Source organism: Stegostoma tigrinum, chromosome 27, assembly GCF_030684315.1.
Source record: "Stegostoma tigrinum isolate sSteTig4 chromosome 27, sSteTig4.hap1, whole genome shotgun sequence".
NCBI lineage: Eukaryota > Metazoa > Chordata > Chondrichthyes > Orectolobiformes > Stegostomatidae > Stegostoma > Stegostoma tigrinum.
The window spans coordinates 40,677,635-40,695,394 of NC_081380.1; the positions used below are offsets into that span (position 1 = coordinate 40,677,635).

Consider the following 17,760-nt stretch of genomic DNA (forward strand, 5'->3'; position numbering starts at 1 on the left):
ATACTGAAAGGTCCAATGATAGTTCTGCTAGCTGAAAACAAACCCTAGTCTTGGTTTTAAATCTGTATGTTAAAGATAATAGTTGATTAGAAAGAGGATAGTGAGTCATGAAGAGTTATCAGTGAAAACAAAGATCCTAAATGTAAATTGTTAGTCTGTATGTTCTATCAATTTATTCCTATTTAATACGTTACATCAAGAACATTCCTTACCTGCCTTGGTGCCGAATGATGCAAAAACATACTGGTGTCTGCCACTTAATACATGATCTAAAATTGCATTTACTACTAGTGTCTTTATGAAGTCTTATCTGAAACATTCCCTGTTGGGAGGCGAACTCAAAAGAAGAATGAGCACGTCATGGATGAATGTAGTCTAATTGTCACTTTGAAATTTGGTTTTGATTTTATGTATGCAGACATTTGAGTAAGATGCAGTGCTGCTGCTCCAATTACAAGCAGACAGGTCTGGATCCCTGATAATAGTTGTTGCTGTTTCAAAGATTTTGAGTTCAGGTCCAACTTTGGAATTTAAATAACTGTTTTGACCAATACCCTAGTGCAATGCTGAGAAGTGTTGTGCGTCAGGTACACAGTCTTTCCGGTGAGATGTGAAAGTAAGACATATGTGTCCCCTCCTGCCCTCACACCACTCTATTTGAGCGTGAACAATGTCCTAAAATCAGATTAGCTCGCATGTATTTAGCTGCCTATTGAAAGACTTAGCTGTCTGCGATTTGGCAGTGAATCCCTTTGTAAATTCTAGTTTGTGCACAATCCATCTCAATTTTGTTTCCTTTTTTTGTGAATTTAAAATACCTTCTAGCCTGCCAACTTTTACAACTTTTAAGTTCCTATGCCTATATTTATAATGGAAAGCTTACTGCGTTTCTGTTGCACCCATATTTGGGTTAAGTTACGTGTTGAAAAATTGGACAGAACTTGGATGTTGAACCATGAAGCAGTGTTTGTGGTGGGGAGGGTGTTGGATGGCCACACGCAGAATGTTTAGGGGCAGAAATAGATGGATGATATAGAATAAAACTTAGTTATCAACTGGCACCCCCAAAATACTGTCAGGTCAGTGAGCTTTCTTATTGTAGAAAGGACAGATGAGCGTTTATTATTTAGGACACCTGGGGCTCAGCCAGTTGGTTTTTAATCACCCTGTTTGGATAGGTTGTCACACAACACTGGGGCAGGTAGGTCTTGAATTCAGAATTCTGGCTCAGAGGTAGGGGCATTACTACTGCACCAGAAGCCTGACCCTAAAATCAGTTGATAAACTTGACAATAGTTGAGTGGTGCAAAAGAGCAATGATGTTGAGGGTATGTGTTGCAATACTGAGAATATATTTATGTAGAGCATTGAAGTGCCATATGGGACATTTCCTGTAAGAGTAGAGATTGTTGGACTTAATGTCAGTGTTGAATGAAGGAGGCTTAATTAGCAATATTGTTGATAATGAGGTTCAGTTCAGAAATTACATTTTTCCAATGCAGCAAACCTATTCCATTAGATTGTCATCTTACTATATTATGTTGAAGAAAACTGCTGTTTCACTGCAAATTTTCATTTTAAAAATTCATTATCCTCTACTGTAATTCTAATTTGATAAGAGATTTCATCTGATCAAAGATTTCTGTATTTTTCTGCTGATTGGGCTGTCTTTCCTCTTGCTGGGGTGTGATTAAAATCTGACCAAGTCTGACTGTTTTAAAGAATTAAAATATTAGCAAATTAGTGAGTTAATGCGGGGTCATTAGTATGCTTCATTTGTTCTCATTCCAGGCGTGCCGTTGTGATTGTTGACTTAAAAGTTGTCAAGCCAGCTGATCAGGTGAATGGGAGAATTGGTAATCCAGTGCCAATCAATGAAGGCAAGTGTCATGTTTCTCACAATTTAATCTGGATTAGAGTTTAGGATGTGTGTGGGGCGGAGCAGGGAGAATCTTGAGTTGGGCTTTACTTGTTCTAGTTATATCTGTCACTATATATTGTTCTCTCTCTGACTGCTGAAAGCTGGGCATGGTTTTGTGGATACGTTCTGCTGTTTCATCTGACTGGCTAGCCCAGACTTTCGTGTGTCAGGAATCTATTTATGCAGTAATCCCATTCATGCTCTTACTGCTTGCATGCTGTTTATGCGGCATTTAGAGGACATACATCAGCAGTGGAACATTACTCTTTTCTTCCCAACTCAAGGGATATTGGTGGTAATTATAGCTTGCCTGAGTCTACTTGTCCGGAGATAATGGGAACTGCAGATGCTGGAGATTCCAAGATAATAAAATGTGAGGCTGGATGAACACAGCAGGCCAAGCAGCATCTCAGGAGCACAAAAGCTGACGTTTCGGGCCTAGACCCTTCATCAGAGAGGGGGATGGGGGGAGGGAACTGGAATAAATAGGGAGAGAGGGGGAGGCGGACCGAAGATGGAGAGTAAAGAAGATAGGTGGAGAGGGTGTAGGTGGGGAGGTAGGGAGGGGATAGGTCAGTCCAGGGAAGACGGACAGGTCAAGGAGGTGGGATGAGGTTAGTAGGTAGCTGGGGGTGCGGCTTGGGGTGGGAGGAAGGGATGGGTGAGAGGAAGAACCGGTTAGGGAGGCAGAGACAGGTTGGACTGGTTTTGGGATGCAGTGGGTGGGGGGGAAGAGCTGGGCTGGTTGTGTGGTGCAGTGGGGAGAGGGGATGAACTGGGCTGGTTTAGGGATGCAGTGGGGGAAGGGGAGATTTTGAAACTGGTGAAGTCCACATTGATACCATATGGCTGCAGGGTTCCCAGGCGGAATATGAGTTGCTGTTCCTGCAACCTTCGGGTGGCATCATTGTGGCAGTGCAGGAGGCCCATGATGGACATGTCATCAAGAGAATGGGAGGGGGAGTGGAAATGGTTTGCGACTGGGAGGTGCAGTTGTTTGTTGCGAACTGAGCGGAGGTGTTCTGCAAAGCGGTCCCCAAGCCTCCGGAGTTACTTGTCCGGAGTTACCCAATTTGATGCGGAATAGAGATCAAACCTGAAACTTCCTTTTACCTCCTTTGTAAGGTGCACTGTGCACTGAAGCAGCTCAGCATTTCATGAACATTTCTGATTGAATGATGTAATGGTGAGATTGGGGATATCCTTTGTATCTTTGACAAATTCCAATTAACATAAAGTAAGTCAACAGTTGGAAGTGCAGTGTGTCTTGGATTAAAAATATTTAATCTTTGCAGGCTATAAGAATGTTGCATTTTTAAATTTAAATTGGTGAAGATTATCAGTATGTTTTACATTTTTGTTATGCAGGTCAGGCACAACAGTCAACTGCTGTTGCCAATCAGTCAGCAGTCAAACCAATGCAGAATGGCTATGCAACTGATACTGCTTCAGGTATGAATGGTGTGAAGGCAGTTGTATGTAATTTTAGTAAGTCTTAACACTGCTTCCAATGGTTTTGCAAGATAAGTATTTTAATATTGAATGAAGGTGGCAATGTTGGAGTTCCTTTCTAAACAACTGTCAACCGAATGGAGCATAGCCTCAATCGTGTAATCTCTACTGTTTAAAGCGCTTTAAAGTTTATCATCTTAAACGTGTTTAAAAAGGACAAGATTGAGAGTGACTAGAGTGCTGTTAAAAACAGTCAGCATAACTGGCTGAATGGCCACCTCCTATGCTGTAAAGTACTATTGATTCTAACTAGTAATTAATAATGAAGAGGCAATCTCAAAAGAGAAACCTTAATTTGCTTCAAGTCTTTGAGCCATTTACTACCCTTTAGTTTTGTTGAATGTGAATTTGTAATATCAACCCTGAATGTAGCCCTGAGCCTGTATAAAACTATCAACTTTTTTTAGAAGCAAAGAATTAATATACAAAATATCTGCCTTATAGCACACAGCACCGCAGCAAAATCTGACAACAGGATATCAAACAAACCTGGTGGCATCAGAGGACTACCCAGCAGCTCTGCAGGATCACAGATCAAAGTGGTGCCCATTGCTTGCCTCAATCCCTACCAGTCAAAGTAAGTGAGCTCAATCTGCTTTAGTTGTCTGCCTTTATTAATAGAATAATTAATATTTTGCCTCTGCAAACACAAAACTGGCTAATAGCAATTGCACAGTTGTTTTGCAGGGTAATTCCACTGCAGTACTTTATTTTTCCAATCAAATTGCAACTTTTAAAATCTCAGTCTCTACATCTTTCTGCTTTGAAACATCAACAGCTTTAATGAACTGTTTGTGTTCACATTGTGTAAATACAAAATTGTACGTACTTTGTGCAGGTTGCATCTTTAAATAAAAGCATGGAAGTCTAGGAGGCTGTTTATCTCATCAAACCTAATCTTTCAATAGACTAGATGTATTTTGCTCTTTCATGAATTTTGTGCTCCTGAATAAATCTGAAGGATGTGAATAATAGGTAAAAAGAAAACTGAGATCAATATCAATGGCTAATCCCTATCTCCCAAGGGTAATCTGACAGAATTAAAGGATATTAGTGTTATGCTAATATAACATTGCATTATTCTAATTGATAAACTGTGTATTTTGACATTTCCATTGCCCCCAGCAGTACAGAATAACAGAGTTTGATCGCTGTCATCTGTTCTTGGCATATTGCTTTCAGGCTACGTTAACCAAACATTGATCAAATAAACCAAAGAACTGCGGATTCTGGAAATCCGAATCAGCATCAGAAATTGCTGGAAAATCTCAGGATATCTGGTGGTATTGATGGGGGAAAGCAGAAATGTCTCTGGTCTAGTGACCCTCCTTAACTGATTAGTTAGGAAGGGGCTGGGATATATGATGTGGTCAAGGGTGGCTAAGATTACCCTGGGAGAATGAATGCCTGCCACTGGGACAGTGTCAATGGATTATTTATGATAGTAGTCCATGTGAAGATGGGGCCTGTTGTGAGGTTTGGCGTGAGGAGATGGGAGAAGGTGCACAGGCTGTAAAATTATTGAATCTGAAATTGAGTCCAGAGGCTGCAGACTTCCCAGGCAGAAAATGAGGTACTGAGCTTCGTTGGAGCACTCTAGCAAGCTCACGACACCGGTGTTGGCCAGGGAGTGTGGTGTTGTTGAAATGGCAGGCAACCGGAAGGCCATTACCAACATTAAGCAGTATTTGTTCGTAGGTGGACTGAAGATGGATGGAGGAGAAGATAGGTGGAGAGGAGATTTTAGGTGGGGAGGTAGGGAGGGGATAGGTCAATCCGGGGAGGACGGACAGGCCAAGGCGGCAGGATGAGGTTAGGTATGAAATGGAGGTGCAGCTTGAGGTGGGAGGAGGGGATAGGTAAGAGGAAGAACAGGTTAGGGAGGCGGGGATGAGCTGGGCTGATTTTGGGATGCTACCTCCCCGCCTGTACTCTCCTTTCTACCTATCTTCTCCTCCATCCATCTTTGGTCCACCCCCCCCCCCCCCCCCCCCCCCAAAAACATTTATTTCAGAATCCTCTCCCCATCCCCCTTTTCTGATGAAGAGTCTTGGCCCGAAACGTCCACTTTTGTCCTCCTAAGATGCTGCTTGGCCTGCTGTGTTCAACCAGCTCCACACTTTGTTATCTCGGATTCTCCAGCATCTGCAGCTCCCATTATCTCTGTTTACCTATTAGGGCTCCAATTCCACCTATTGTTTTCTCTATTCCCCCTACCCCTTCCTCTTCTGTAACACGTAACCAGCTTTTCCCTATCTACAATCAGTTTTGAAGAAGGGTCACTTGGCTCAAAGTTAACTCTGCTTTTGCTCCCCCAGGTGCTGCCAGAACTGAGTTTTTCCAGCAATTTCTGATATTGTTAACCAAATATCAAATTCACATTGCGGTTTTGTCTTTCCTGTGTTCTAGATTAGATGAGATTCCCTACAGTGTGGAAACAGGCCCGTTGGCCCAACAAGTCCACACCGCCACTTGAAGCATCCCACCCAGACCCATGCCCCTATAACCCACACACCCCTGAACACTACGGGCAATTTAGCATGGCCGATCCACCTACCCTGCATATCTTTGAACTGTGGGAGGAAACCGGAGCACCCGGAGGAAACCCACACAGACACTGAGAGAACGTGAAAACTCCACACAGATGGTCACCCAATGCTGGAATCAAACCCGGGTCCCTGGCGCTGTGAGGCTACAGTGCTAACCACTGAGCCACTGTGCCGCCCTTAGAGAAGAGAGAAATTTCACACAGTTTCTTCATTCTCATGCCAGCTAGTTACGTAGTGTGTCTTTCCATAGGTGTCAAAAAGGTGTTTACATTAGCGGATGGTACAAGGACTAGGGGACACAGATTTAAGTTTTCATCTGAAGATGGAAAGAATATGAAGAAGGACCTTTTAGACACTGAGTGATAATGGCCTGGAACTCCTTATTGGAAGTGAGGCAGTTCAGAAGGAAATTGGGTGGGCATTGGGAAAAAATAAATTTGCTGGATTGCAGAGATAGTGTGTGTGAATGCAGTTGTCTGAATTTCCCTATTGAGAGCCAAAGGGCACCCTTTTGTGCTGTTATGGTTCTATGGAGATGATGTGACGCTAATGAGTTACTTGATATTTGGGCAAAATCAGGTGTTGATAACTCAAGTCACAATTTACTTTTTATTTAAGGAAATGGAAGAAAAGCTAGTTACTTTCTGCTGACCTTAAGGCTAGTCTCTTCTCCAGCAGGGGTGCTGAGTATTTACAAGCAGCTACTGATTTTGAACATCAGGGGTCCAATAAATGTACTTCTCAGTTGGGAGAAAAGTGGAACTGTAGTTGACTTCTACTTAACGTATCTTTTCAAAGGATGTTCAAATGCCCTTCTGTCTTGAACTTGTAATCAATCTTGTAAAGTTCCTAATTTGATGCATTTCTAAATATTTGGTAATAGAGCAGTTAAAGGATAATTCATCTGGTCTGATGTGCTCCAGTGGCCCTGTGTAACCTTGAGGGAACTAACCAGGTTAAACATTTCAGCAACAGTTATCCTCAAAGCCTTTATGCCTGTAGGAAAAAGATTGTCAAGCATGTAGTCTTTGTTATATAGTGTATTGTGTGGACCATGACACAAAACTATTGTCATTTATAAAATTGTGCAAGCAGCAGCAAAGGAGATCTATTAATTTATTTAAATTAACATATGTATCACCAGATAATGTAATTGCAGCTACATCTTCTTTACCTGTCATTTTGTGGTTCTGAATAATGTCCCTCTACCAACAGTGTTCAGTATTCCCTACTGCTGATTAAATGTGTTTGTTATTCTCATTTTGCCCTGATTTGTAAGTTTTGTCGTCATTTTATGAATCTGTTCTAATATTTGTGTAATTTTTAAGGCTAAAACATCATACTAAATAAATATATTTGAGGTTTTGCCATTGCCAATCAAATGTCTTGATGGGCTCTAGGCTGTATGAAATATTTCACATTTTCATTTATAAATGACCAAACTCTAAATTTTAGGTTTACACCCCCTTGCTCTGGCTTTCCGTACAGAGTTAAAGACGTTGATATAAAGAAACTGTTGATCCTTCTGACATTTTTCAGACCTTGCTTTGATCAGCTACTCAAATGGAAGGCAATATAGACCAGTTTCTGCAACTAGTCCTTGTAATTTTTGAGCCCGGTGTCAAAGCAACCTGGTGAATCAGAACTATGACCTCTCTGAGACTTTATTAAAATTCTTTGTTCAAAGCTGATGTAGTTTAACAAAGGCAATGCAGAACTGTTGTAAGACTTTGTGATAACAAGGTGCAGAACTAGATGAGCACAGCAGATCGAGCAGGAAAGCTGATGCTTTGGGCCTAGACCCTTCTTCAGAAATCTGAAGAAATTTCTGAAGAAGGGTCTTGGCCCGAAACGTCAGCTTTGCTGCTTGACCTGCTGCGTTCATCCAGTTCTAAACATTGTTATCTCAGATTCTCCAGCTTTTGCAGTTCCTACTGTCTCTACAAAACTGTTTTTTGTATGCTGTTTTCCATAGAAGCCATTTGTTTGCTTATAAACTAAGTTATGAGAAGCTGTGGAGATCAGCATTTCTTTCAATAGAACCCCTCTGAATCTATTTATTAAGCTAGTCTTCATTTCAGCTCGATGATTGTTAATTCTGAGAGTCCCAGACTTGCATGTGGAATTTTATCTTCCAAAATGTAAAGCTACATGCTTCAGTAGTATTGTAAAAGATCTTGAGGTAAGATTTGTTGTTTTTCAAGCCAAATTGTAACTCCCATTTTGGATATATAGCAGGAGCATCTCTGAATGCTTTTGAGAAATTATTTGCATTGTTCTAGTTGTTTAATCTACCCTTTCTACTTATTGGAATCTTTTGAAAGATGCACTGTGGCTTTTGATGCCAATCCTGTGTCTCAGTTTGCACATTGTATGCCATGGCACTTTGGTGTACAAAATGGTGTCGTGGGATTGCTTTGACTATATGAGATAAATGGAACATCAGGTTAATGTTTTCCAAAAATGGGTACAACTGTGTCATTGCATCAAAATACTGAAATTTCAACCTGAATTTCATTGTTCAAATCTCTGGAATGAACTGCACCCACCAGATTCTGATGCAGTAGTTTCACCTGTGTCACAGCTGGCGCGAACACTGTTAACTTGACCACTATACAACTGAGATTCATGAATTTGTTTTTCATATTAATATCTTGGGTTCTTGTACTGCCCGCTTCATTTATTTTAAAAGTTGCATTTATCCAAAACAAGCATATAAACACAATGTATTGTTGGTCAAATAATAGTACTGCAAATCTTTCATGGAAAGAGACTGAGCTATGGTAGATTGACTCGGGGCAGGTGACCGAACAGTTAGTTGAAGAGGTAAGTTTTAGCAGGTTTCTTACGAGATTTTTTAATAACAAAATTTCTACCGTTTAGTACCTAGATAGGTGACTGCCTGTGGTTGGCCAAACTCAGTGTGAGTTGTACCAGGTTCCAGAGATGTACAAAATGGCCAAATAAATTGGTTCTCACTTCATTGAACTATGTACTTCATAGCAGGCACTTAGTTTTGTTGGTAGTTGGAGAGATTCTTTGGGTTACACTCTGGTTAGGCAGGTGATATCAGTGTTTTATTTGCTTTTAGTAAGTCAGATATGCTATAAAATGCATTCCACATGTAAGAATATTTCTGAATGTCAGTAGAATGCTGCCAGGAATCATGCTACTTAGAGGTTTGACCTAGCCTTGGGGAATTTTCAGATAAACAAAGAAGTGGATTTTTGTTGAAATTCCGTTTGTTAGACCAAATAACATAAAGGTTTGAGCAGACTTCAAATATATGTCTGTTTGGTCAGGCCTCCCCTGGGCTAGGGGAAAGTCATTGGATGCCTAAAACAATTTCTGCTGCCTCCTTCTCCCCCGATAATTTGTAATTGTAATGCTATCAGCTGAGGGCATCTTTTGGATGTAAATAAACTCCAAAAGTGCTTGCACATGAGTTAACCTCAAAGGAAGTTTCTAAGATGTCCTGGGCACGGGGGGAAAAAGTTTGTTTCCTGAGGACAAATCCTGCTTTTCTTTTGCTGTTCGCATTAATCCATTGCATTGTTTAACAAGTAACAACATATTTCAGATTCAAAAAATTGATTTTTGCAATCATGGCAGAGTATTAAAGAAGCTGTTACGTATAATCTTTGCCTAGAGCCTATTTTGAATAGGCTTAAATTGTGAAATAAAAAGGCTCTTTTAAATCTTGCTTTTTTTCCCTAGGTGGACAATTCGGGCTCGTGTTACCAATAAGAGTCAGATTAGAACATGGAGCAACTCTCGTGGAGAGGGAAAGTTATTTTCCATTGAGCTGCTGGATGAGAGTGTAAGAATCCTCCTGTGAATGTTTGTTTGTTTTGTTTTGCTGACCACAAGGAGGTAGTCCTAGTCAACCTGCTTCATAATCGGGAAAATGTGTGCTGGTCAGCAGGGGGCAGACTTTCTTGTTGCTTCATGAGCCCTTAAGGGAGATCTTTGTGCATGATGGCCAAATCAATCCATCTCTGTTTGGACTGTTTATACTTAGACATTTTTAAAAGTCAACTTATTGATCAACTTGACTTATTTTTTGAATCTTTTTAAAATTGTATATTGATTTATTTTAATATTATTAGCCATGTTTGGTTTATTATTAGGGCTTTTTGGGGAAAAAAAAATCCAATATGCTATTTAAAATGATTTGTTGCTAATAGTTTTTCAAATACTTGTTTGTGTGTTAGAGCACTGTGCAGGCCAAAGAATTCACAGCCTGGCACCAGACTGTCCGATGGTTTCTGAAGACCTGCTATAATTTGATTTTTACGTGGTGGACACAACCAGAACTGACTCAACATTAGATTTCAGGCCATCTTGATTATTGTACTTAATGGATGGATTTAGTGATGCTCTCTCTAATTGATTTGATAAACCACCTTTCAGATATCTTTTTCATATTGCTTTGCCAAAAATATCTGCCAAACAAATCGAAGTCTCTTGTTAGTTGATCCGGTGCAGTTGTTTCCCTCATAACATTTTATGGAGGGTTTAGTGCATCAACAGAATTTATTTTTCTATGCTAATCGTGTAATCTTAGCAGCTGTATCATTTGTCAAAATGTATAGAATCATACAGTGCAGAATGAGGACATTCAGCCCATCATATCTGTGCTGGTCAATAAAGATCTGACTGCACTAGTCTCATTTTCCTCCTTTTGGCCTGTAGCCTTAGAGGCTACAGTGACCAGAAGTGAATACCTAAATTCTGCTTAAATAGTTGATTGTTTCTAATTCGACCATCCTTTGTGGTAGAGAATTCCAGACTTCCATCACCCTTTGAGTGGAAAAAACATCTTCCTTTTCTCTGCTGTTTTTTTTTTAGCTTTCTACCTCTTACCTTAACTCTGTGCTCTTAGATATTGTAAGTACCCTATCTATCCCCATCATAATGTTGCACGTTCGTTTCAGGTCGCTTGTCAACTTTCACTGCTCCAAGGGAAACAACCCCAGGCCACTCCATCTTTCCTCACGGCTCAGACGCCTCAGCTCAGGCAATATCCTGGTAAAACTCCCCTGCATTTTCTCAAGACCAATCACACCCTACCTGTCAAGTGGTGAACTGAACTGCATGTGGCACTCCTAAAGTGGTCTAACGGCCGTTTTTTATGCAATTACATGTTTGGCCCAGACACAATGTCAGAACAGTGGGAAGCAGTTTTATCTGCGAATAGCTGCTCCCAGTACACTCATGTTAAATTGTATCAAATCTTACTAAAATTAGTTCCCCTGCCCCCAACTTTAGACATTATTTTCCTGACCTATCTATCATTTTCCATAACTATCCTAAATCCAACTGAGTTATGTTCATTGTCTTCAAAATGCCAGCTCAAACTTTAAAATATTAGGTCCAGAACTGCCCTGTGCCGCCTCCTACATACAGGCTGAAAAAAAAAGCTCTTCTGCGTGAAATGTAGGCGTTTTCTCCCTTATACCTTGTGCAATAAAATAATTCCGGTTAATGTTTGGGTAGTTCAAATTCACTACTTTTACTCCATTATTTTTAAATGTGTTTGTAATTGGATTACACATTTGATCCTCTGTCTCCCTGACTGGGGTGCTATAATGCACACCCAACAGAATGTTTGTCTTTTTTTACTTCTCTCCATGTGGTCTTACTGGATGATCCTTCCAAGATACAAACAAAGAAACCTACAGCACAGGAACAGGCCCTTCGGCCCTCCAAGCCTGCGCCAATCAAGATACTCTGTCTAACCTGTCATCTATTTTCTAACGGTCTGTGTCCATTTGCTCCCTGTCCAAATATATCTTAAAAGACGCTAACGTGTTTCCGTCTACCACCTCCGCCGGCAACGCGTTCCAGGCGCCCACCACCCTCTGTATAAAGAACTTGCCACGCGTATCTCCCTGAAACTTTCCTCCTCTCACTTTGAACTTATGACCCCTAGTAATTGAGTCCCCCACTCTGGGGGCAAAAAGCTTTTTGCTATCCATCCCTTGGTACTCCTTGATCATTATTGCGAACCCCTCTTCTATCCTTACAAGTCTGATTTGTCTGAATGTTCTGTAACCAGGAATATTGAGAGGCCAATCCTGCCTATCTTTTAGCCACTTCATGGATTACATACTCCCATGTGTCTACCTGCCCTTGGCTCATCTGCTTTATTCCTCAAGCTCCTTTTTTCTAAATTTAAGTATTGCTAAACTCACTTCTTTCTTAACTAGCCTGTTTTTTTTTTTGTTTTTGCCTTCAGGATCACTCTCCTGCATTTTAACTTGTGATTCCATGCCAGCTTATCTTCCCTCCAAAGTACTGTCAGGACCCTATACCCGTGCCAACCTAGTTTAAATCCACTCACTGTTTTAGTAAAGCCTTCCTGTGAAGAAGGTCCATCCCCAATTACAAAAACATCAACGAATAATAGAGTAAAAGTAGTGAATTTTAACTACCCAAACATTAACGGGGATTATTTTACTGTGCAAGACGTGAGGGAGAAAACTCCAACATTTCATGCAGAAGAATTTTTAAAATATATATAACGGTCAGTCCTCAATAAAGGACTCCCCTTTGTCCCCCTCCATCCACACGTCGACAAATACAACTCCTGGTTTGGACATTGAGCAGCTTTTCCTCCGCCTCCGCGCTTATTTCTTTAACCGCAAGCTTAACCCTCCCTCTACTGACCCCTTCTCTCACCTCCTACACACCCCCTCCTCCTGGACAGCACCCCAAAGCCTCCTACCCTCCTTCGACCTCTTCATCTCTAATTGTCGACGAGACATCGATTGCCTCAACCTCTCTACTCCTCTCACCCACTCCAGCTTCTCCCCCGCAGAATGTGCAGCCCTCTGCTCCAATCCTGACCTCACCATAAAACCCGCAGACGAGGAAGGCGCAGTAGTAGTATGGCACACTGACCTCTACATCACTGAGGCCAGGTACCAGCTCTCTGACCCCTCCTCCTATCGCCCCCTTGATCATGACCCCACCCTCCAGCACAAAACCATCATCTCCCAAATTATCCACAACCTCAACACCTCAGGTGACCTCCCACTCACAGCATCCAACCTCACTGCTCCCCAACCCCGCACAGCTCACTTCTATCTCCTTCCCAAAATCCACAAATCTGACTGGGTCAACCAGGGCATTGTCTCCGCCTGCTCTTGCCCCACCAAACTTATCTCCACCTATCTGGACTCCATTTTCTCCCCCTTGGTCCAGGAACTCCTTACCTACGTCCGTGACACCTCTCAGGCCCTTCACCTCCTCCAGAACTTCCAATTCCCTGGTCCCCAACACCTCATTTTTACTATGGACGTCCAGTCCATATACACCCATGCAGATGGCCTAAAGGCCCTTCGCTTCTTCCTGTCCCGCAGGCCTGAGCAATCCCCCTCCACTGATACCCTCATCTGTGTATCCAAACTTGTCCTCACCCTCAACAACTTTAATTCCTTTAATTCCTCCCACTTCCTGCAGACAAAGGGGTGGCCATGGGTACCCACATGGGCCCAAGATATGCCTACCTCTTTGTTGGATATGTGGAACAGTCCCTCTTCCAAAGCTACACTGGCCCTCTTCCTCCGTTACATTGACTGTTTCGGCGGCGCCTTGTGTTCCTATGAGGAGCTTGAACAGTTCACCCACTTCACTAAGAACTTCCACCCCAACCTTAAGTTTACCTGGACCATCTCTGAACCTCTCTCACCTTCCCAGACCTCTGTCTCCCTCTCTGGCATCCACCTGGAAACTGATATCCATTTTAAGCCTACTGACTCCCACAACTACCTTGAATACTCCTCCCCTCACTCACCTTCCTGTAAAAAGGCCATCCCCTATTCCCAATTTCTTTGCCTCCGCTGCATCTGCTCCTGAGATGAGGCACTCCACTTCCGAACATCTCGGGTATCCTCTTTTTTGTTTCAAGGACCGCAACTCCCCCTCCACAGTGATTGAAAATGTCCTGGACAGTGTCTCCTGCATTTCCTATGATTCATCCCTCACACCCCCTATCTGCAATAATAAACAAAACAGAATCCCGCTCGTTCTCACATACCACCCCACAACCTCCAAATCCAACACATCATCCTCCAACGTTTCTGCCATCTGCAGTCTGACCCCACTACCAAAGACATATATTTTTCCCTCCCCACTCTTGTGTGCTTTCCAGGGGGACTGCATTCTCCGTGACTCCCTTGTCCGCTCCAAACTCCCCTCCAGCCCCACCACCCATGGCACTTTTCCCTGCAACCGAAGCAAGTGCTACACCTGCCCCTATACCTCCCCGGTCACCCCCATCCCAGGCCCTAAGAAGACCTTCGACGTCAAACAGATGTTCACCTGTGCATCTGGTAATGTGATATACTGTATCCGCTGTTCCTGTTGTGGCCTCCTCTACATTGGGGAAACCAAGCAGAGGCTTGGGGACTGCTTTGTGGAACACCTGTGCTCAGTTTGCAACAAACAGCTACACCTTCCGGTCGCGAACCATTTCAAAACCCTCCCCAACCACACTCCTCGGACGACATATTCATCCTGGGCCTCCTGCATTGCTACAATGACACCACCCGAAAGATGCAGGAACAGCATCTCATATTTCGCTTGGGAACCCTGCAGCCCAAGGGTATCAGTGTGGACTCCACAAGCTTCAACATCTCCCTTCCCCCGACCACATCCCAAAACCAGCTCAGCTTGTCCCTGCCTCCCTAACTATTCCTCCCACTTCAAGCCACACCCCATCTCCTACCCACCAACCTCATCCCGCCTTCTTGACATGTCCATCCTCCCTGGACCGACCTATCCCCTCCCTAACTCCCCACCTACATTCACCTTCACTGGCTCTAACCCCGCCTCTTTGATCTGTCTGTCTCCTCTCACCCTATCTTCTCCTTTACCCATCTTCTATCCACCTCCCCCTCTCTCCCTATTTATTTCAGAATCCCCTTCCCCTCCCCCATTTCTGAAGTAGGGTCTCGACCCAAAACGTCAAACTTCCCTTCTCCTGTGATGCTACTTGACCTGCTGTGTTCATTCAGCTTCACACCATGATAACTCAGATTCTCCAGCGTCGGCAATTCCTACTATCTCTGGCCCCATTCCTGTTCACTTGTAATCTGTCCACCTTCTAGAGGTCCTGCCTCTGCCAGAAATGGTCCCAAATCTTCAGGAATCTAAATCGATCCATCAGTTCTATACCATGTCGCCAGCCTGCATTCATCTGCTATGTTTGTGCCTTTATTTGTATGCGCAAAAGTTGGAAATTACTGCCTTTTGAAATTTTGCTTTTCAGTTTCCTATCTAATCCCCTAAAGTATGCTTATAGGACTGATGTTTGTTTCTTCCTATGTCATTGCCCCAAAAATAGGCCATAACCTCTGGCTGTTTACCCTTCCAGTTCAAAGTGCCCTGTGGCAGTTCCGTGAGATCCTTGATTTGCGACAGTGTGTGTGGTGGTTCAATGATTTTAAAATGTTCAAAAATTTAATATTTTGAATTGTTTCGATTTTAGGGTATCCCATGATGGTAACTCATTGACTAAGTATTGTAAGAATAGCTTTATCCTTTGGTACTTTGCCCAGTTACCCTTGTTGGACAAAGCAAAGAAAATTAGATTGATGCTGAGGGGAAACAAAAGCACGACTCCAAGGATAGAGTGGGGAAATGACACTGACTTCATTGTTCAGGCCACCTATTGTTAAAGAAATTTGGTAAAATGACCTGCTTCTGTGCCTTAATCAGTGATTCTAGAAATGACTGTAAACTGGCTTATTTACTTAGCAGGCAATGCCGTAGTTGTACTCATTCAGACCTTATTACCAAAACAGTCAAGTGTGGAAAGACCCATCCTTACCATGGTCTAGCACTTAACCTCAGCGTTTTATGGACACTTTTGCATACTAGAGAAAAACCAGGGCTGAACTAACTTTCTACTGACAAATGAAAGAACCTGTTATCCATGGCTCACATACATTTAATCGTCACTACTGTCAATTATAGAATAAAAACATTAGAGTAGTTACCCAGAAAATAACCATTTGTATGTTCTGTTCCTGCAAGAACCGCTCATTTTACTCCCACTTCCCTGCCTTTTTATTACAACCCTGCATTCAGAGACTGTAAAGCAGTTTCTGCTAAATCTGAGAATTCAAGTGAAACTTGTGAATCCAGAGAATGGTGAGAACATGTAGACCTTACTACCAGTGGAAATACTGTAAATACCTGAGGCATATTTAAGAATCTGCAGAAGTCAATACTGACCTAGATCAGTGGTACTGCATGGCTGTCCTCAATGCACTACCTAAGGATCAGTTCATTCAGTGTCATTTGCTGTGTGTTCTTAGCTGGTGATTCATCCTCTTGTTGGTGCATTTGAGTCCCAGGAATCTGGGGGGAAAAAAAAACAAATTCTCCTTCGCTGTAAAATCCAGCTAAGAATGTTTGTCACCTCAAGTCCCAGTACTGCAATATTTAAGCTATTGGGCTTCTTTGAGTGTATTTGCAACATATTTTGACAGCAAATTTTTAATAACTAACATTGAGCTGAAACTACATGTCCAGCAGGGCAGGCACTTAGTTAATACTGCAGATCACAATCTCCTTTATGCAGTTGACTGTAGAACTTCAGAGAATTATATGGAATGCATATTGCACCCGACTCTTCAGAATTCCAATAATTTTGTCTTTACTAAAGGGTTTAAATAAATAATGTATGGTCTGGTTTGGTCATCTCATCATAAAACACAAGACTGCAATGAATTATACAACAAAGTCTGACGTTTCCTGGAGTAATTTGAATGTTTGCACACACAAGGGAAGAGAATCCAGAGTGCACCCATTATATTTCTTCTATATTCAGAAGATAGAGTGGGATAAACCTTGCAGAATAAGATTCTGGAATTTAGTCTGAATTTTTTTTATTATGGCATGGTTGGTGTGATTTAAATACTTGCGTCTGCAGCACAAGAACCAGCCATTTGGCCTATTCCTCCACTGCCGCTGGGTCAAAATCCTGGAATTCTCTCCCTAATAGTATTGTGGGTCAACCCAGAGCAGGAGGACTGCAGCAGTTCAAGAGGGCAGCTAACCACTGCCTTCTGAAGGGTTGCTCTGGATGGACAAGAAATGCTGGCCGGCCAGCCAACCACGTCCACGTCCCACAAAAACCAATAGAAAAAAGTTGCCGCTGTATACTCTGTCTAATCTTAGTTTTCTATCCTCCTGCATATCCCTCTATTCTATTGTCCAATCTGTGAAGGAGACTTTGTGTAAAGGCTCAAATTTCTGTTTTGTCCATTCCATGTAGCAGTAAAATCTGTTTTCTTCAATGGGTGCAGCAATTCTTCCAAAAATATATTCATTTTATCCGTATTTTGCTGCACTGTATTCAACGCTGCCATCTTGTTATGGAACACCTGCCTGTTTCGAGGCTTGGGATTTTGCCTCTTTCTTCATCAGCTGATGTGACACAAGTTGCTGATTTATGCAAAAGAGATGGGGGAAGAGGGCCAGTGTAGCTTTGGAAGAGGGACTGTTCCACGTATCCAACAAAGAGGTAGGCATAGCTTGGGCCCATGTGGGTACCCATGGCCCTACCACATGGCGCCATTATTTTTGACCTCTTATGGTGTGCCACTTCTGTCTTCCAGGATTCTGTAGACTGCAGATTGGAGTTTAGCTAATGTCACCCCAATATTTAAAAAGAGGGGTAGAGAGAAAACAGGGAATTATACATCAGTAAGCCTAGCGTCCAAAGTGGGGAAAATTCTTGAATCCATTATCAAAGACTTTATA

The 17,760-nt window shown here is 42.3% G+C and overlaps 1 protein-coding gene across 1 annotated transcript in view; it reads left to right on the forward strand.

Moving 5' to 3' along the window:
- rpa1 (replication protein A1) overlaps positions 1-17,760 on the forward strand; it is a 71,176-nt gene that overhangs the window by 15,420 nt on the left and 37,996 nt on the right. The window contains exons 5-8 of the mRNA XM_048557352.2: positions 1,792-1,880; positions 3,290-3,373; positions 3,878-4,010; positions 9,700-9,802. Of these exons, the coding sequence (XP_048413309.1) occupies positions 1,792-1,880; positions 3,290-3,373; positions 3,878-4,010; positions 9,700-9,802 (409 nt within the window). The remainder of the gene's footprint in view (positions 1-1,791; positions 1,881-3,289; positions 3,374-3,877; positions 4,011-9,699; positions 9,803-17,760) is intronic.